Source organism: Lampetra planeri, chromosome 18 (genome assembly GCF_965212315.1).
Source record: "Lampetra planeri chromosome 18, kcLamPlan1.2.h2, whole genome shotgun sequence".
Lineage (NCBI taxonomy): Eukaryota > Metazoa > Chordata > Hyperoartia > Petromyzontiformes > Petromyzontidae > Lampetra > Lampetra planeri.
In genome coordinates, this window is record NC_136124.1 from 7770699 (window position 1) to 7790222 (window position 19524).

General features: G+C 51.6%; 1 protein-coding gene across 1 annotated transcript in view; it reads left to right on the forward strand.

Annotated features, from left to right (window-relative positions):
- The first annotated feature begins 522 nt into the window (after positions 1-522).
- Positions 523-19524, forward strand: part of LOC144723738 (pyruvate carboxylase, mitochondrial-like) — a 65828-nt gene continuing 46826 nt past the window's right edge. The window contains 4 exon segments of the mRNA XM_078602672.1: positions 523-654; positions 15984-16051; positions 16337-16498; positions 18472-18548. Of these exon segments, the coding sequence (XP_078458798.1) occupies positions 523-654; positions 15984-16051; positions 16337-16498; positions 18472-18548 (439 nt within the window).

Below are 19524 nucleotides of genomic sequence, written 5' to 3' on the forward strand. Positions count from 1 at the left end.
GCGAGCGGAAACCCACTGATGTGTCCGACGATTGAGATCTGGAAGGGGTTGTTTGCGATGAAGAGGTGGGATTGATGAAGGGGGTTTGCATACCGTTTCCGGGAAAGCCTCCGACAGATACACAGCCTTTGATAGCAATGGGTAAAAAGGAGATGCTTAATCAAGCGCTCTTACATAACCGACCGTAAAAAAAAAAGTGGCGCGACACGGATTTGTGTGCCCGGGACGACGAGCGGCGCAGAATTATGTGTGCGCACACACTCATGTCGGAGCGGGTGGCCACTCATTCTTCTCTCCTGCCCCCATCGTCTCCATCTACCTTCTCCCATCTTCTGGAGCTCTCTTCCCCCCCAAGTCATCCGTGCTGTCGACTCCCTGCCCCTTGTCAAGTCCAGGCTCAAGAGCATTCTTTTAACCTGTGCCTATGACCGACTGCCTCTTTCTGTCACGTGTCTGTAGATGCATTCGCATTTAAATCCAAATAATGCTGTGATCCCAAATGCATAAACGCGCGACGGGCCCATGAATGCGGCGTCCGCGTTGCCATCGTTCGTGGTCTCTGCGGACGCAGCAAGGCTCAACGGGCGGTCTCAAAGCGCCTTTGATCGCGGCCGTGCCCTCGCGACGGCCGTGCTGCAGGAGCGATGGCTTGCGGTGAGACGGCAATCGGCGTCTGCGCCGCCAGTTGATCAGTCGATACTTCGTCTGGCTGCGGAGACGCGGCCCTGCCAGGGGGTCTCGGGGGAGGCCCTTCCAGTCACGAGGTAATTATCAGCAGATTTCCTCACAAAAGTGCAAATCCTCCTCGCGGCAGGGACAAGAGAACGACAGAGCCGGTCGACACGTTGACCTCACTCGCTAATGTAATATTCCGCGTGCAATATTGGACTTTTATCTCCTCCCTTTACCTTATTTTATGGCCATAGTTTACGGCAATAGTTTACTGCACTCGTCCCAAGGATGATCGGGTTCCCCTTGTCGCTCGATGCCTTTGCTCAGGGTCAGTCTTCCTGCTCGTTGGCGGGTTGGACGAGGTTGCCGGTTGCCGAACAGATCTGGGAAATAGATTTAACGGCGCGCAAAGGTGTGCCGCTCACAAGCGGCAGGCAGGCACGAGTCCCGTCACGTCGTTCTGCAGGCGTTGTCACGTGATCACCGCCGAGACGGCACAAAACCGTCGCGTCGATTGCTGTATGATAGATGGAGGCGACTTTGGGGCAAATGGTGCGGGCTCCCTGTGGCATGCGGGGAAACGGGGGCTCTGGGATGCAGAGAGAAAGAAAAACGGGGGCAGCCTCAGAGAGCAAGACGGACAGACAGGCGGATAAAATGGGCAACGCTTTAATACATATTCCAGCTGGTTCTGTAAAGCGTTTTGAGATAATATCGCATTTAGGCACCGCATTAATCCAAATCGCGTCTTGCAATAAATAATAGCAATATCGCACGAACGCAGTTACAATAAAGTGCACATCCTTATGAAACACTCGCCGTGGCCAATCAGTGTGGCCTCCTAGGACGCAAAGCTGTGAAGAGAGAAGAGCACAAAGAGATGAATAAATCACAGAACGAGGGACATGCCCCCCCCCCTGCCCAAGATGGAGGCGCCCTGCGCACACACACACGCACGTGTGTTCTACGCGCGGTACAGCGAGCAGGTGACGGGGGGCGTCGGTGGCGGTGGCACCGCTGTCTCGCGAGCCGCAGGCGCGGTGTCCCACACGTGAGGATGGCGAGTGGTCGCGGTGTCACCTGGCCCGAGCGGTGGCTGGCACCGCCATAAATCCTGCCAAGGTTCACGGATGGCCTCTCCTTCTCGGCACGCGGCGCCGGCGTGGCAAGCAGCGGACGTCAATTGCTGGACGTTTTATCCCCGCCTCCTCCGGTTTGTTGAGTCGCGTTTCGTCCCCCCACAAGGTCGGGCGGACGGTGTAAAAACTGGCACACGATGAGTCTTGAGCCGCGTGTCGGGAAGAAAGAGTCCGGGATTTATGGCTCTTGTGGGCCCGATGTTGTTGCCCGCATCCAGGAGTTGTGTCCTCCGACTTGTGCTGAATGTTACAAAAGTGTTGAGCAACGGACTGCCTCTCCCCGGCTCTAAGTCATAAGTTATTTTGTGTCGGTGCGTTCTAACCAGGCTGCGCACAAACCCCACTGGTTGAATTGTTTGGACGCCGTGCCCGAGCTCCCCACGATGTGCTGTCGCATAAATCCGCGCTGCAGGCACGCTCGGCGAATTGTCTTTTGCGCCCTGTGCACAACCGGACTTGACCTACTCCTCTGTGTGTGTGAGCGTGTGCGCGCTTGGCGGTCGCTCCATCTCTTCTGCTGCCCCCAATGCCTGGAACTCCATTCCCCCAGCCGCCCGTGTTGTTGACTTCCTGCCCTCGTTCAAGTCGTGGGTCGAGACCTTTCCCTATTCTCCCTGCCCATGGCTGGTCGCCTTTTTGGCTATGTAAAAAAATAAATATATTAATACATATTGTTTCTTTCTTTCCTTGGGATGCCCGCGTCCCATTGTTTCGTGCAGCTTCGCGAGATGCGGTTGCATCGAGACGTACTGTAAATCCGTATTTTGTTGTATTAATTGTGCACCTACAGAACGTGTACATCACACTGCATTTGTAATTATTATTATTATTGTTTTACTAATCTCGACGAATTGACGGCATTGTCGCCGCAGTTTCCAGTGCAGCTCGTGCCTCCCCTCGGCGCGGCTCACAATCAACACCTCGCGATGAAACTCACGCGGGCTGGCTGGGAACGTTCTCGTGATGGCGCAGTGTCAGGACCCAGGGTGGCGTGAACGGTGCCGCGGCCGTCTCGCTTGGTGGGCCGAGTGGTAACGAGGTCCCTGCAGAGTCATCGCCTCCTTGGAAACAGAGAGAGGAATAGCTTTAAAACAACACGTTGTCTCAGTCACCCATCTTCCTGCGGTTGTGCACGTAACGGCAACCTATGGATAGACTCGCCCCTGTCATAGGAATGTTGAATTTCCACCACTGGTTCCGTGCCGTGACCAGGATTTGAACACCGCCTCAATGCTCGTTTAAGGGAGAATTCACTTTTTGGACAGAGCAAAATAATTAATGTCTGTGAGAGTAAATGTAAGTTACGTACAGCACCTTGGTCACCCACTGCCGCATGAAGGCCTCCTCATGCTGCGCGTCGCCCTCGGGGGTTGTTTGCCCGTACTTCGCCACGACGCCCAGTTCACACAACCCTCGCCACGGGCGTTAGACGTGAGCCACGGCTGGGTATCGAACTCGTTAAAACGGCTGTCGGACAATTATTTCTAACTCGGTTGCCTTGTGCGGCCGTGCGTTGAGGGTGTTCACGATCGCAGCTGACTTCAATAACCACGCCCCCCCCCCCCCCGTCCGGCGTGTCCGCCACGGCGCGTTCCGTACCGCGCCTGGGGACGCGGGTGACCCTTAGGCCGCTGTGTGAACCAAAATGGCAACGTTTAGAATCCCGCTTTGTAGAACCGTTTTTTGTTTTGTTTACGCTCGTTAGTATCTTCGTTTTTATTTTCGCGCGGTGTAAGAATATCACCAAGCCTGAAGGGCTGAGCCTTTTTTTTTTATAATTAATGAGCCTTCATAATTAGCAATAGTGTCACGTGCGATTCCCATCAGGTAAATTTGATTAGAAGTGACAAGAGTAGAGTGTGCCGAAGCGGCGTGCGGTAAAGGTGAAATTACAGTGGAAAGCAAAGACGCAGATTTAATCACGGCCTATCTGCCGATCGGATTTCACGAATTTCATAACGACACTCGCAGCCACCTTCAACGGATGTTACTTTCAAATGCAAGGGTAAGAGAGGAGCTCCTTGGAGGTCGTGCGACGCCGTAGCTGCGTTTTTGTCCGACCCAACGTGAAGTCAGAGGCGCTGCCCTGCAGCTGCTTCTTCACGTGACTGCTGGCGGAAGGTCCTCTGCTCGAGGGAGCACTCGAGAACCGCCTCGTAAAGTGACATTTTGGCCTACTCTTCCACGCCGGCCAGACGTCATGGAACATGTGGGAGTTACCCACATTTTACCCCGCCGCACGCGACCTTCCGACCGACCTAACCTGTGGTGGCGCAAACCCATTTATGCCGAATGGGCACGCAGAGGCTCTGGGAAGGAATTGGAGAAAATGGCCCACTTGTTCCAACCGGCACACCGCGGAGAGCGGGCCGCACCAGCGAACTCTGCGTCGCAAGTCCAGTGCGCCGCTCGTGGTGACGCCGCTGTCGCCGTCGCCACCGCCGCGGCGGTGGTGGTGCTGCTGTTGTGACTCGCCCACAATTTCACAGCTGCTGCTTGAGAAGGGACACCTCGTGCGTGTGCCGCTCTGTGCGCGCCGTTGTGGGCGCCCGGCGCCGTGCGTAGCCGAACGCTCTCGCCCGTGTCGCGATAATGCGTGTTGTGGATTGTGCAAGTGCGGCATCGTCGCTAGGGTCTTTGCTCCAGCTGGAGATAATGCGGAGCCCTCTGAATGATTGTTATTGTTTGACGTCCTCCTGAACTCGTCATCTTGGCGTTCACCTGTTCGTTGTACTGCAGCCGGTTCCCAGGTTGAGGCGTCTACTACTGGGGTCGCTAGGGGTCATCCATCCACGGTGTTTAGTGCGCTGTGTTATGAACCCTGACGAGCCTGAGTCCCGTTCCCGGCCACGGCTCGCTGAGCCAATCATGGGCTTGCCCCACTTTCACAAGCCCACACTGGCCAGCCTGGTGAAGTATGGTCGAACAACCGCGGTCACCGACGACAGAGTGGGAAGGCCTTCACCCAGCAGCGGAGAAGTGTTACGTCATACATCTTGGGCAATGTGGGGTTGTCACAAAAGGGGCACAGACGAATTTGATTCAGAATTCTGCTCCTTGCCACCGTTGACGTATTCTTTAGTTGTCATGATTAGTCATTAACTATCCATGGGTGGCTCAAGACCATGGGCTTGTCTTGGGGTGAAGCAGAGAAAGCTGCTAAAGACCGTCCGGCATGGCGTGGACTTGCTGCGGCCTTATGCTCCACATGGAGCGAAGAGGAGTAAGATGAGATAAGATCCACGGGTGGATGAAGGCCTCTCTAAGTTCTTTCCTGGGCAGTTATTGAAGGCATTCCGGGATCAAGATGATGAAATTAATAGTGTGGACAAGAGTGGTGTAGAGTGCTTTTGTAAAACTAGGCAGATTTGTGTTTGCGCCTGGACCTTTATATAAAAAAAAAACGAGTTTACTTTTTAAACGAGAAAGCGACGAGCGTGGATTCGCAGAACGTTGCGGCAGGCTTCTCTAACCAAGACGTTTGCGTGCGCTCGGTAAAATGTGCTCCGAGGCACGGGGAATTCTTTTGAGAAGAAAAATCCACAAAATCATCATTTGGGCTCCAAAGGGAATTTTAAATTGACAGAACGCCCGCCCGTGCCGTGCCGTTCTTCCGAAAGGCACGACAGCGCCACCCGTGGCTCAAAGTTTCAAACCCGTCGCTGCGAGACACGGAGAGAGAGAGACAGGAGGCACGGGTATGTGTGTGTATGTGTGCGCGTGGGGAGCGGTGGTGTGGCGGTTAGCGCGCTGCGCTATGAACCCAGTGACACGGGTTCGACTCCCGCTCACGGCCAACACCAGTGACGATTATCAGAACCTAGGTCGACTCAGCCTCAAATGAGTACCTGGTGCGGTGTGTAAACATCGCCACTAGGGAGACAAAGGCGGTCGGCGTGGTGCTTGCCACCCACCCCCTCGTGTACCGTTCGGGCCTTCATAGGTGCTCGCTAACAGCACTTGTCCCTACAGTCTGCTAAGGCTATACGGGGGGGATCTTTGTCTTTGTGTGTGTGCGCGTATGCAGAGGGCTGGCCCATGTTCACCTTCAAAGGGCAAGTCTGGTAGCTTGAGGTCATGGGCACGGACGGGGACGGGGGCACGGGTGGGCACGGACGGGTAGCCTCGAGGCGATAGCTCAGCTCCCTCCACCACCTTCCAGAGTGGTGCTGTGTCTGCTTTGGGAAGCAATGAGGATATTGTCCTCTCCTGCATGGTAGACGAGATGGCAACAGAGAGAATTCGCTTCAAATTCTTAGGTCACGTAGGTAAAACATCAAAATTTATTTTGATGTGTGTGCGCTCTGTCACTCGGGGTGTGTGTGAGTGTGTATGTCTTAGTTTTATTGGGGTGTGTGTGTGTATGTCTTAGTTTTTTAGGGTGTGTGTGAGTGTGTGTATGTTTTAGTTTTATTGGGGTGTGTGTGTGTGTATGTCTTAGTTTTATTGGGGTGTGTGTGTGTATGTCTTAGTTTTTTAGGGTGTGTGTGAGTGTGTGTATGTCTTAGTTTTTTTTGGATGTGTGTGAGTGTGTATGTCTTAGTTTTTTTGGGGTGTGTGAGTGTGTATGTCTTAGTTTTATTGGGGTGTGAGTGTGTATGTCTTAGTTTTTTAGGGTGTGTGTGAGTGTGTATGTCTGTCTTAGTTTTTTAGGGTGTGTGTGAATGTGTGTATGTCTTAGTATTTTTGGGGTGTGTGTGAGTGTGTATGTCTTAGTTTTTTTTGGGTGTGTGTGAGTGTGTATGTCTTAGTTTTTTTGGGGTGTGTGAGTGTGTATGTCTTAATTGTTTTGGGGGGTGGTAGCACAGCAGTTAGCGCGCTGCGCTATGAACCCGGCCACCCGAGTTCGATTCCCACTGGTCCTGGGCCTCCCCTAGGTCGACTCGGAGGATAGCTCGGAGGGCATGGCATGGAGGGCATGGATCAAAGGGGATGGCTTGGCAGGTTCATGAAGGCCGTCGGCGTTGTATGCTACAGGGAATGGCCCCATTCTGTCACGGGCGCCGTTCCCTGCTGGTGTGCGTTGTGTGTGCAGCGTGTGCGCGGCGTGTCTGTGGCGTGTGCGTGAGCGGGCAGCAAACAGCGGAGGCTGATTGCGCCCCGCGCCACGCGGCTGATGATGTCTCCCACGGAGGCGCAGCACCTGCGAGCGTGCAGCTGACGTCGACAGCTATTCCGTTTACAAAGGAAACGCTTATTGAGCGTGGCATTGCGCTGCGCGATTGGTCCGGAATTTGAGCGCGACGTGCTTGACACGAATGTGGAGTACAAAAAGAAAATTCTGCTTCCCACGCTACTAAAGTTTAGGAGTGAAAATGATAAATCTGTCGCTCTAACAAGGAACATCGCTTGAACATTTACCAGCACGGAGATGAATGATGCCATTTTAAAAGGTTGCGCCACTGTGTTTCCGAATCCTTGTCGCCCGCTTCGCCCTGGCAGTGCCCACCGCAAACTGGACTGTACCAACCGTCCTGCGGCCACGGGGATTTGGCCTGGCTGCGAGATTACATTTTCCAAACTCCTTTCTGTTTAATTAGTGCAGCTCGCAACGTTTGTTCGAATGAGAGAGAAAGTTGTTTGCACTTTTTCATTTGTTAGGTGTCTGCTAACGGCTTCTACTGCAGCTCATTATTTGAGTGTTTTCGTGGAAAGTTTTGCAATATTTTCAGTTTCGAATTGTAATTTGTGTCGTGCGATGCCAGAGTCAAGTCAGTGTTGTTGGATGGCGACGGCCTAATTAAGATGCATATAATCCTTGGCCACAATTACAGCTTTAGTTGTCTCAAGCTAATTGGCAGCAAGAAATAAAGAGTCGGGCAGAAACATCGCTAAAATTGCACAAATTTGGGCAACTTTGTCATCTTGCCGAAGCGTTCGCTAAGCTCTTCTTTGCCCAAGCAAGCTTAAATAAAAACAGCAATCGAGCATTCACACGAATCCCCTTTTCAGCTTCGCGGCGACACAGTGCCAGCACCGGTGCACGTTGCCTGTCGCCAAACTACAAACGCACATGGGCACTCAGGAGGGGGTGATGGCGCTGTGAATGTGGGAGACACGAGTGATTACCGCCATCATAGACACTTTAATTCATGCGTTCGGCTGAGCTTTCTCCGATAATGCCACATTTTTAAAGTGAGATTAGTTTCCTTTGTGCGCATTTATTTTTTTCAATCATCTTTCTCCCCCCCCCCCCCCATTTCGTGATGACAGCATTAGCGTGGCTGATCGGATTGCCAGCTAAATGTGATATTTTAGGTGAACTTTCCGCGCGGTGATTGCTTTTGAAATTGGCCGTCTATCGCTCTTCGCCAATGCTGCCCGGTGCCTGGGAAGCCAATTAGCGCGGCGGCTTTTGTACCGACAAACCAAATAAATAATCTCGCATCCTGTACAAGAGAAGGCTTCAAATATGGCTCGCTGTTGGCCGCAATTGAGGTTTAATTTACGCCGCTCGTCAATGCTGTTTTGTTTTTGGTGAATTACGGTGGACGAATTGTACGGACGGCACTTTGGACTGAAAGGAACGCGGGCGCCAGATCGGCACGCGGAGGGTTTTAGCGCCGGCGAGTAATGACGCTGAGTATGCTGATGCTGGGGCTTTCGCGAGTTTCATATTGTGTTGCAAATGGCACAAAAGAGAGAGCTTATCGCCTGACAGCTGGCGCGAGCACTAGCACCCTGGTTAGGGAACCGCAGTTAATTTCACCAATTTGATGTATAAATCTTGTAAATCCCATTAGCCTTTAAATATATTAGCGTGCTTGAGTTACGATAATTAAAATCGGATGTTTGGGATGGAGAGGCTGGCGCAGTGCAACGTGTGCCGTGTCGAATATGTCGGACTATTTTAAGGACAGGCGGCCATCCATTACCACCCCCCACCACACGATTGAAGAAATGGCCTTCATGATCCAGCGTAATCGTTTACATCTCTTTCAAGCTAATTTACGGCTTCCCCACGATCTTAGGTCAAATGGGCCATCCCACACGGACCACAAGGACGTAAACGAACTTATTGAGGCTGGCCCGACGAGGCTGGCCGCAGCCGACGCGTGTTTGTGATGGCTTCGTTTTGACGGACAGGTCTGCAATTTATGAAACTTTAATGCCGCGCGGAGCCGTGCGACATCCTGGCCAGAAATACACGGGGTGTGTGTACGAGTGGGCGGGCTTGGCTGGCACGTTGCAGATGATGCATCCCGCCGGCTACTGTGAGACGGGAACGGATGATGGTCTCGCGGTACCGAGCCGCCCCCATGGGGCGCGCAGAGAGACGCCGTTGGATTCGCGAGACGTGCCCGCGACACCGGTGGTAGAGGGAGTTTATTTTTGGAATTATTTTCCGGGAAACAAAATATGAAAGCGTACGGCATCGCCGCACGCCGTAATCCCTTTCCGCCCGTTACGTGTGGCCGCCAAGGTAATTTGTTCATTTAATTGTTTTGAGATATTCAGATAGATTGGGGAATGGGTTTTCCCTCTGGTTTGTTAGTGATAACAATGCGATGAAATGTGTTTTGTTACCACGCGGGCGCTTATAATTTTTATGTATTGTATTGAACATATTTCATGAAATAGAACGTAAAAAGAACCCGACGTTGCTCGGAAATTGCTTGCAAAGGGGGCGGTGATGACCAGGCCACCTCCTCCTTTATCGTTGTGAGCATGCGTCGCTGGCTTTATTTCCAGTAAAATCATTAATAGAGTGATTTCAACTTTTGAACGTGCATTTGAAGGCATTTTTTTGTTCGTAAAATTCTACACAGCATACGTGGTCGTGAAAAAAGCTGAACGAAGAAGGTTTATTTGCAATTTTTTGTGACGTTTCTCCAAAATTGCCCCCCCCCGACCCGAGCCCCGTTTGTTTTCGCGGCATTGTTATCCCACGGGAGACGAAAACTCCACTTGGAAATCTGGCAGCGCGTTGCGGTCACACGTGTCCGAGCGCGACTACGCCATGCATCGTTGCATAGCTTCTTACAACCCTTACCTTTGTCTCTGCACAACACTTTAGCACGCACTCTCCTGTAAGGGCGGATATATTTCTCATTGCAGGCAAACCGATGTTTGCATTGTCAGAGCAAAGTGAAAAACCGACATTTAATAAAAAAAAAATTCAGACATTTTTGACAGGACTGAGACCATCACTTGAGCACCCGGTGTAATAATGGCAAGGGCCTCAGACGCTTGAGCGCGTGGGCGAGGCACGAATCCCGGGAAGCCGAGTGACACACGCCACACAGGCAGGCAGGCACAAAGCGTCTTAGCGCTCCGACATCCCTGTGGCTGCCGCCTGCTCTCCACATTTCCTCACAAGTGTCAGATTCAATGAAGTTTGTTATGGAAGTCTGACCCCAGCGGGACGCTCGGTTTTTCCGCAGTGCGGTTGTCGGACGGCTGCCGGTATTGGTCGCCGCTAAGTTTCGCCGCAAAGTTCACAGGAGCTCCACGGTCTGCGCGGCGTGCCCAGGCCTTCATCCGTACAGGATTAGTTTAAAGGTAACCACTCTGGAGAGAATAGCTTTGTGGGAAGCCAGCAGATTGTTTCGTCGAGAGACAGAGCTCTGCCATGGGAATGCAAGATTTTCATCACTGCCCCCAATGCACATTGAACGGTTGTTGAAATAGAAATAATAATCTGTATTCATTATGTTTATGTCATAAAACACCTTTATTGACATGTTAACTCAAAGTGTTGTACATAAAACACAAAAGTAAACAATAAAATTACATATTAAAAATAACATACGTAACCTCTATAAAAAGGCAGTTTTGAACAAATTAATACTAATGTATTCTTGGTTCTTTCGGTAAAGTCACGTAGAAGGGAAATAAGAAATAATATTTTCATTATTGTATTATTTCCCTCTACATGACTTTACCGAAAGAACCAAGAAAAGGAATCCCTGCAGTCACGAAAGCTTTAAATCAAAATTGAATACGAATGTAGTGACGTAAATGGAGTCACGATGGCATATAGCGCCAGCTGCTGTCACAAGAGTGGAACTGTGGGTCTTGGGCCTCTCTCTGGCACCAGAGTAGCTATGGCACGGAAGCGGGCCCTCGGGGGCATTGTTCTGGTGACGGTCAGAGAGAGGGCAAGTGAGGACGTGACAGTCTGGGTGAACCCGAGAGGGCACGTGACCGGGATAGGATAGCGAGGGGGCCCAAAGGGGGCTTGAGGGACACGTGATGAGGGGCCGAGAACCTTCTGGTGAGATCCAGAAGGGGGCGTGTCCGAGGGCGGAGCGAGGCCACGCTCCGGAGCATAAAGCAGAGTTCCGGAGAGCAATCTGGGCTGTCTGTTGGAATGCAACGCGTCGGTGCTACGTCTCTTCGATCCTCGGTCCTCGGTCTTCGGTCTTTCTGCTCGGCTTCGTGGGTCAGGCAGTATGTTACTGACTGAATCGGGTATGTATTTACTCCGTTGTGGTTTAGTTACCCGTTGTGGTCTAGTTAACCAAGTGTACGTGTATGCAGTTACCCTGTTGGGGTGTTATAATAAACGTGTTGCCTCCAAGTTCTAGTGTGTGTCCCTGTGGAACCCTACCACTACTCTAAGTAGAGATTTACAAACACCCACAGAAGGTTTTGTGTCCACAGTGATGTGGAATCAAGCCCACACCTGGAGCCAGTACAGGGCTGTGTGTGATTGCTCTGAATACAGTGGTGGCTCAGCCTGCGAGGGTGGCTCTGTGGTGGCTCGGTGTGGGCGGGCTTGCGAGGTTGGCTCAAGCTGAGCCGTCCCTCCTCACCTCAGGGAGGCTGCGTGCGTGCTTACGAGCCGGCTGAAGTGTAACAACAACAACAAAAAAGATGAGTTTAGAATTTTAAAACTACTGAAAAGAGCAGTGGAATAATGCCCCATCAGGGAATGGCCCTGAGTTGGAAGAAGCCTAAACGCGCTGTGAAATTGTCTGTGTCACAACTCAGCGTTTTGTAGTCGTTTGTCAAATGTGCCTCGAATTTAATTTGTAAAATGAATGTTTTTGAAAAACCTCTCATAGAGGTGCACTCCACAAAAAAAAAAAACCCAAAGCGCATGCACCGAGCGCGAACAACACCGCTAATTTGTTTTAAATTATAAAAATGCATCAAAAGGTTCCGTGAAAATGCACGCGCGTGGCAACAATCTGTCGAATTCCATTTGTTGCCAAGAGGCTTTGCCGTTCCCTCGCGCGGCGTCTGCAAAGCTCGCCGTGTCGATGGCGTGCCGAAGGGATTTCGTTAAAAAAGGTTAAGATGTTCTTTTCAACTGCATGGGGTGGGAAGCGGTCGGGTAGAATTACTCGACGCTGGCCAACGGATAACGAATGGCAACGCGGCAGACACGGCGCTTGTGTGTGAGGCCGTGCGTCCGTCTCGTCCGTTTAAACAAGATCTCTGGAAGTGCATTTAAAGCAAGATCCCATTCCTCGTCACCTTTGTGCCTCACCGACGCGCAGAGGCCTCGGGCTGCTGCTTCGACACTTCACTCTTCTGTTAATGGGAGCCATTCGTTGCGCTTTTCAGATCGAAGTCACGTCGCACGAGTTTTTTTTTTTTAGATGTATGATTCGTTGGCATGGAGCATTTCCAGAGCTGACGCTTGTAATGTCATCGATTTAGGTTCTTGTGTATATATCGCAGGTGAATGCTTCGAATGACGCCATGAGACAGAAAGGAAAGAGGAGCCACATGGATTTGAGAACGTAAGAAATTTTGAGACATCATCGACCGTTTGGAAAAGTAAGCGGGATTTGATCGGGCCTGGCCCTTCAATGGTTGGTGGGCCAATGGTTGAGGCTAACGACGGAGTGGCAGCTAAAGAAGAGAACGTGCCCAAGAGGAGGACATCCACCATAGAAATGAAACCCTGAGGGCAGCTCGTATGTACAGGATTGTGTGCGCACATGCGTCTGCGTCTACAGCGCATTGCACATTTGCGATGTATTTATTTCTGGATGCGTTCCTGTTGCGTGAGCCTGTGCACGCGTGCGCGCGTGTGCTCCTGCAAGCGTGCGTGTGCACGCGTGCGCTCCTGTGAGCGTGTGCGCCCGTGTGTGCTTCTCTGAGCGTGTGCTTCTGTTAGCGTGTGTGCTCCTGTGAGCGTGTGCTTTTGTGAGCGTGCGCGTGTGTGCTCCTGTTAGCGTGTGAGCGTGCGCATGTGTGCTTCTGCGAGCGTGCGCATGTGTGCTTCTGCGAGCGTGCGCGTGTGCGTGCTCCTGCGAGCGTGTGTGCGCTTCTGCGAGCGTGTGCGTGCTCCTGCGAGCGTGTGCGTGCTTCTGCGAGCGCGTGTGTGTGCACGCGCAGCTCGTCTTGCATGGCTGGATTGGGGGAGCGCAAGTGGGTGTCTGCACGCGGCGTTGGCAGCCTGCTCGGCTGCGCGATATTAAACGAGCCGAAACGTGTTGACACTTCTGCTCACTGGCTCAGACTCCTTTTTCCAACGCAGACCTGAAAATACACTTACCACACTTTGTAGGTAGTTTAAATATATAAACACACGAGTGCCCAGAGAATTGCATTAGCAGTCCAGGCACGGTATTAGGAGGCGACAGCTTTCCCCTCGCGTGTCGTACATTCATCAGCTGCGATCTATGTATCCACTGCTGGATGAAGGCCTCCGCCAGCTTTCATCGAACTCTTTGCTCCGTCTCTGTTCAGCGGACGTCCTCCCGCACGCGTTCCCTTCCTCGACTGCGACGAACAAAACATGATTTAGCAGGAAAACTAAGAGCCTCACAGATGAAACCACCAGTGCTGGCAACATCAAGGGATTAGACTTTTTTTTTTCCAGTCAAGGAATCTGCCCTCTCCTTCCCACCCGTCTGCACACGCACATTGATTGTGTAAGTGTGCATCCAGATATCTCAGCACTGTTAGCAGGCATCTGGTTCGCTGCAAGGGGCCTTTCCCTGCAGCGAAGGCGCTGCTGCTGCCGCCGCTGTGTCAACCGCATCCTAATCCGTTCTCAGCCCTCATCACGGCGGGAATTCGTATCAGACGCTCGTCAAAATGTATACAATTCCCTGCAGCAATATCAGTGTTTGTTTATGAAAATATATTTCTGTATGCGGCCTATAAAAGCTGTTTTATGCATGGCGGTCACCCATCCAAATGTCATCCAGGCTCAAACCTGCTTGGTTTCTGAGGTCTAACGAGATTGTGAGCATTTCAGATTATTTGGTCACGGGCTGTCACAGATATGCCTTGCGAGGGGAAAAACGTGCAGCCTTGCAAATCACGGGTCGCCTTTCTGACAAGACGATCGCGATTGTGACCTAGAGACACGAAAAGTCTAACCATGGCTTCGGAAGATATGGGTGATGTGGCGCTGGCAGAGAATATCACACATTTACATGCGCGCTTGCCGTACAATCTGATGAGTCACCTTCTGGAATTATATTATTGGGGGAGAAAGCGAGGTTACTTGCATAAGAGGTAAAGTGACGAATTGGATTTGCATAGAAATAAATAAACGTGTGTGGGGCGGTTATTTATAAGGGCTGCTCTTCATCAAGCAGTGTAGCCATTCGAGGTTTGCTTCCCATTGAAGTACTTATTAAAGTTACATTGAAGTGTACGGGTGGCAGATAATGCCAAGACGGATTCCGTAAAATACGCGTTGTTTGAATCAGTTTTGCACTTGGTTGTTGAGAGGAAGTCACACTTCACCAGGCCTCGGCTTATGCCCCGAGTCAGGACACACGTGGCCTTACACCGCCAGTGATGTCCCCTCTCAGAATACCTTTGCGGTCATCATTTTAACGGACCAGCGATGTGATCCGGTTCATGTGCCAATGCATAAAAGCTTCCTTGGAATGTAGTGAGCACCGATGCTTCAACTCATTCTTAAATGGTGTCAATCGGTTGGCTGGGTGGCTCGGAGGGCGGTTCGCTGAGGTGGGACTGCTGAGATTGTGGGTTTCGAATCCAGGTTTCAGCTGCCCGTGCTTAAGCAAAGTTCTCAAGTGGTAGTGAGTTGATGGTCCCAGCCCGGTCACCAATGATAGTATATTAGAAAAAAAAACGCTGCCTGGCTGGATGGACGTCATGTCTGGAGGATCAAATCCAAAGGGTTTGTGTGGGCTGCTAGTGTCTGTAAATAAGAAAACCATGCTTACCCAAAATTGATGATAGCAACCGCACGGGTTTTTTGAAACTCTGATAACTGAAGCGTTGTGTTGATCTGAGCATTCATGACAACGAGACTCAGAGGTGGGCTTTGTTTTTACCACTGGCCTGCATAATTCCGACCTAAGTGGTAGACGATCACAATGGTTTGCCTTGATAATTTACAAGAAAGCGGCTGCACTGCTGCTGCTGGGAAATCAATCGGATCCAGGTCAGCAGAATTCAAATCAAGTGCAAATGCGTTTCGTTATGTGTTGAAGGCCCCCCCCCCCCCCCGCTTCTCTGCCGTATAAATTTTAGGCTTTTTATTTTGGCTCTCTTGATCTTTCGTGACAATTTTCAGTCTCTTTCTGATCAAAACATCATGCATTGTTAATGCGAGTACCTGCTAGATCTTCAGAATATGAACTCGATTGATAATTGACAATGACATTTAAATAATGCATCAAGTTTGCGGTGGCTCCGCGTTGCTTATTCGGGGAGAACGCCATTATCGTATTTTCTCCAGAAGGGAATTTGGGTACCGAAGGCAGCTTTCACGGCAGATTTGCCGACGACATCGGCACGTGAAGGCCCGCTCCCTCGGTGGGGATTGTTTACTGGATGGTTTATGTGTCGCAGGGAGCTGCCGTAGTGCGAACAAGAGGATTAATGTTCCCTGCAAGGTTGCTTCGCTTGTCAATAATGCACCGGCAATCGGGGAGCCAGTGCTGGGGTCCTGAACTGGCGAGGGTGGCCGTTGGTGGGCGAAGGTCAGACCCCATCGCGTCACGGCTAGACCACGTGGGGGGGGGGGGGGGGGCACCTCCGCCCACTGCCGCCCCCATCACTCAACCACCCCACAGCATTTCCCAGCCCCCCTCCCCTCGCTGTAAACGGAGCCACTTTTAACAAAGCAGAAAATTACGCCGAGCTTATAAATACTGCAAGAGTTCACCGGTGCCTGGAGTTTGGTTAGTGTAAACAAATGCATAGATACATTTGAAAACAAGCAAACGAGCATTTGGAAAATTTCCCCCCTGCCTTTTGATGTTCGCGTTCCTCTCGGCCAAGGTGCGACGCGGCTCTCGCATGGGCGTGGGGGTCCCGCGGGGAGCGGTGGGGCACGCGTTTGTCACCCGGTGGCTCTGAGTATCCAGCCAGCCCGTGTGGGGCCTCTCTTGATGCCTTGGGATGAAATACAGCTTCTCCTTTCATCGGCGTGCCAGCGTGATATTGATCAGCGGATTCGCCTTCAAATGCCTGCCGAGACCGCTTTTGGCAGGCGCGCGGAGTAAATCCACGCGCCGTCTCGGATGCTCCAAATTAATTTCGCAGTAAACGCTGCTGATGGGCCCCCTCTGTAATGGTTCCTAAACGGCCTTGACCGCGGCTCCCGGGTTGGTTCCCCGCCCCTGCGTCTGTAGCCGCCCGACGCCGCGCGTCGGGCGGCTTTCCCTCGACGAAGCGCCGCCGTCGTCGGGGATTTGCAAGGCAACGGGACGATCCAACGAACGCAGCCGCGAGCGCGAGGGTAAATCCACGGCGGCGCGATTAGAACGCGCGCCGATGGCGAAAGTCGGCGGCCGGTGGAGTCTGTTTTGGCCTCTTTGACTTTGGTTGATCGTAATGATGACGAGTCGCTAAGTGTATTCGATAAGCCCGTCCGTGTAACACTTGGACGCGAATAGTGTGGAGATGAGTGTGGCACAGGGTGACCCTGCCTGTACACAAGCACAGGCTCGCTTGGGCCTGAGTTGTCTCGTTAATTAGCTTGCTGCATTTTAACTCTCCGAGCTCGCCCGCGCCTCTGTTGTCGAGATTGGAGGCGGTACATTAACTGTGTGGCAGCACTTCATCGTGAGTTCCACCGCAGAGGCTCGTTGCCACCCTCAAATGGGAGACTTTCATCTTGAGGCTGCGGTGTTTCTCTCCCCTGCCAAACAAAGTGAAGCACTTTAAACAAACATTCAAGCCTGGATAAAAAAAAAATCGTTAAGTGACAAAATGACCTTTCGGTGAAAATTATGATGCGAAAATGTTTGATTTTGTTTTATTTTTCGTTGTAGAATTGCTTATAAATATATATGACAGCAACATTGAGTGAAAATAGCCAGGCTATTGAACCCCCCACAGATGTCGTCTCAGCAGACGCTCTGAATCCAAGTGCATGGCTCCACGCAATGCCCTCACCACCCACACCCCCCTACGTAGCTCACTACTCACCTCACCACTCACACCCCCTCAGTATCTCACCAACTCAGCTACTCACCCCTCGACTTCCCCGGGCGGAGCTCACCACTAATCCTCTTTTAGGCCCGACGCTTAAACAACTCAACCGTGTGAAGTCACCCGGCCCTGCGGGGCCCAATTAATGATCGCGGTGACTTCTCCGTCACCTCCCGGGTCACCCAGGCTGCCGCTGCCGCTGCTGATTCTTCTTCGTGTCACTCCGAGCTCTCACTCCGAGTCCACGAATGTTGTCATAAACCCACATCGTAGCTTACTCTATTCATACATGCCGCTAATTGTTGCCGCTTACATGCTTTATAAACACGTAGCATTCAAAAAAGTTTATTTCCACCCCCCCCCCCATCCTTTTGTAATCTTTCAACATTTTGCAGCAGTATTTAGTGTGATAGTTTTACAATTTAATTAAAAATGTTTTTATAATCTTTGTTTTAGTGCACTGTGCTTTATGATGTATTTTGTATTCACAACCGTGGCGCAGTGGTGAATGTAATTCGTACCTAAGTATGTATGTTTAACTTATTTTGCACCGTATGTAGCCAACGATGTTAATCGGAGGTACGGATACTTGCTACGTCCCTGCTTTCGAGCACAACCAAATGCAGGTATTCTACAGTATGCTTGTTTGTAATATGCCTGTTTGTTTGTTTTGTTGATAATGTTAATTCTTCTTCTTTAGCACTGTGTTTGTGCCTGCACCTCTGACAAGTTGTTCTGTTGCACCATTGCCTGTTCCTCTCTACGGATCACTTTGATGTCGTCGTTATTATTCTGTGCTAGCTGGGTAACTGGCTACAGGGACCTCTTCCGTGTAACAAATTTAAAAGGGTTGATCAATTGACTTGTTCAACCCCAGCTTGGAGTCCACCAGCGCCTCATCCTTCCCGAGTCAATAAACTAAGTACCACTCTGGAGAAGCCAACGGCAGTAGTTACAAACAGACTCTTCCCCCACCACGGGATTAGGAAATGCCACCACCGCGATCCGGGCTGACCACTGCCGCCCGCTCACTTGAGTGGAACTCCAGGTCTGGGCTCGTCGTTTCTCTCGACGCAGCGGCACGCTGGCCCTGTGCACGATGGCTTACAACTCCACGTCAGCCATCACCACTGCGTGTTGTTGTGCCGGACGGCTGGTGGCATTTTTTTGAATGATCTCTCCCAGTCGGTTGATAAGCGTTGCACAAAAACGCCGGCAGCCGCCGTTGCTTGCTGTGAAATCCCGCGTCTGGAAATTGTGCTCCGTGCTCCGCAATGTTTATCTTCCCGGTTCCTCGGGGGTGACCCCCGTGACCCCCGTGCGACTCGCGTAGCCTCGCGCAGTCCCCCTTTCATTCCCAGCCACTCGCGCGCGACGGAGCCTCCGTGGCGAAGCCGTGCTCCGAGCGCCGTTCGCTGGCTCCATAAATATTGAGGCGGCTCTCTCCCTGTTTTCTGCCTAATTACGAGTGCCCCCTTTTTTTCGGCAGGGTTTGAACTCCCTGGCGTCATCCGTGCAGAACCAGCATATGGCGCAGACAATGTCGTAAACAAAAGCGAGCGTTTAAATCAGCCTTGTGCGTTTAATATTTCACCGGAAAGCACTAGCTCGGGGTGATGCGCGCGAGGCGTTAATGGGTAATTAGTCGGCTGTTTGACCTCCCTTACTGCCCCCGTGTTGTCAAGCCTTCAACCCTGCCTGCGAGCTCGCTGCTGGCAGCAATGTTTCTCTTTTCATTAATTCCCCCCGCCTGCCTGCCTGCCTGCCCCCTTAACACATTAGTTATGCCTCTGCGACACAAAGGGGAAAAATCAATACGACATGCGTTGCTGCCATTTAAAGGTAAGGAAAAATAAAAACTGTCACGGTGGGTGGGGCGGGCGGGGGGGCACGGCGGGAGAGAGAAAACCGTGGCTCGACTTGCCAAGTGAAAGCTCAAGCGATGGGCAGCCGCGCCCAACCGTTGGCATGGGGATGCCCACCGAGGTGTGACCTGGTTTTTTTCCCCGTATCCTTACCCAGAAGCGCTGATTTCGTCATCGTCTTTATCAGCGGCGGTGGCGGCCGCCACGACCCACCCCCACTCCTGGATGAAGGTCTCCCGAAACCGTCACCATCTCTCGTGGTCATGCCACGTGATGTTCCGTTTAGCCGACTGCACGCGAGTTGATTTCATCGCTCCCTCTCGGACACGAGATTTGATCATAATATTAACGTAATTTAGTTATCCAGAAAATAATCTCTTTGATGTTTTAGGAGGGTGCTGCATTGGACCCTCCTTGTTTTGATAATTACTTAATTATTTTAGCTTTTTTGTGTGTGTAGGACACAGCTGAATCATCTAAAAAGAAGCCCAGGTGATAACACTCCAATGGCATTACAGAAT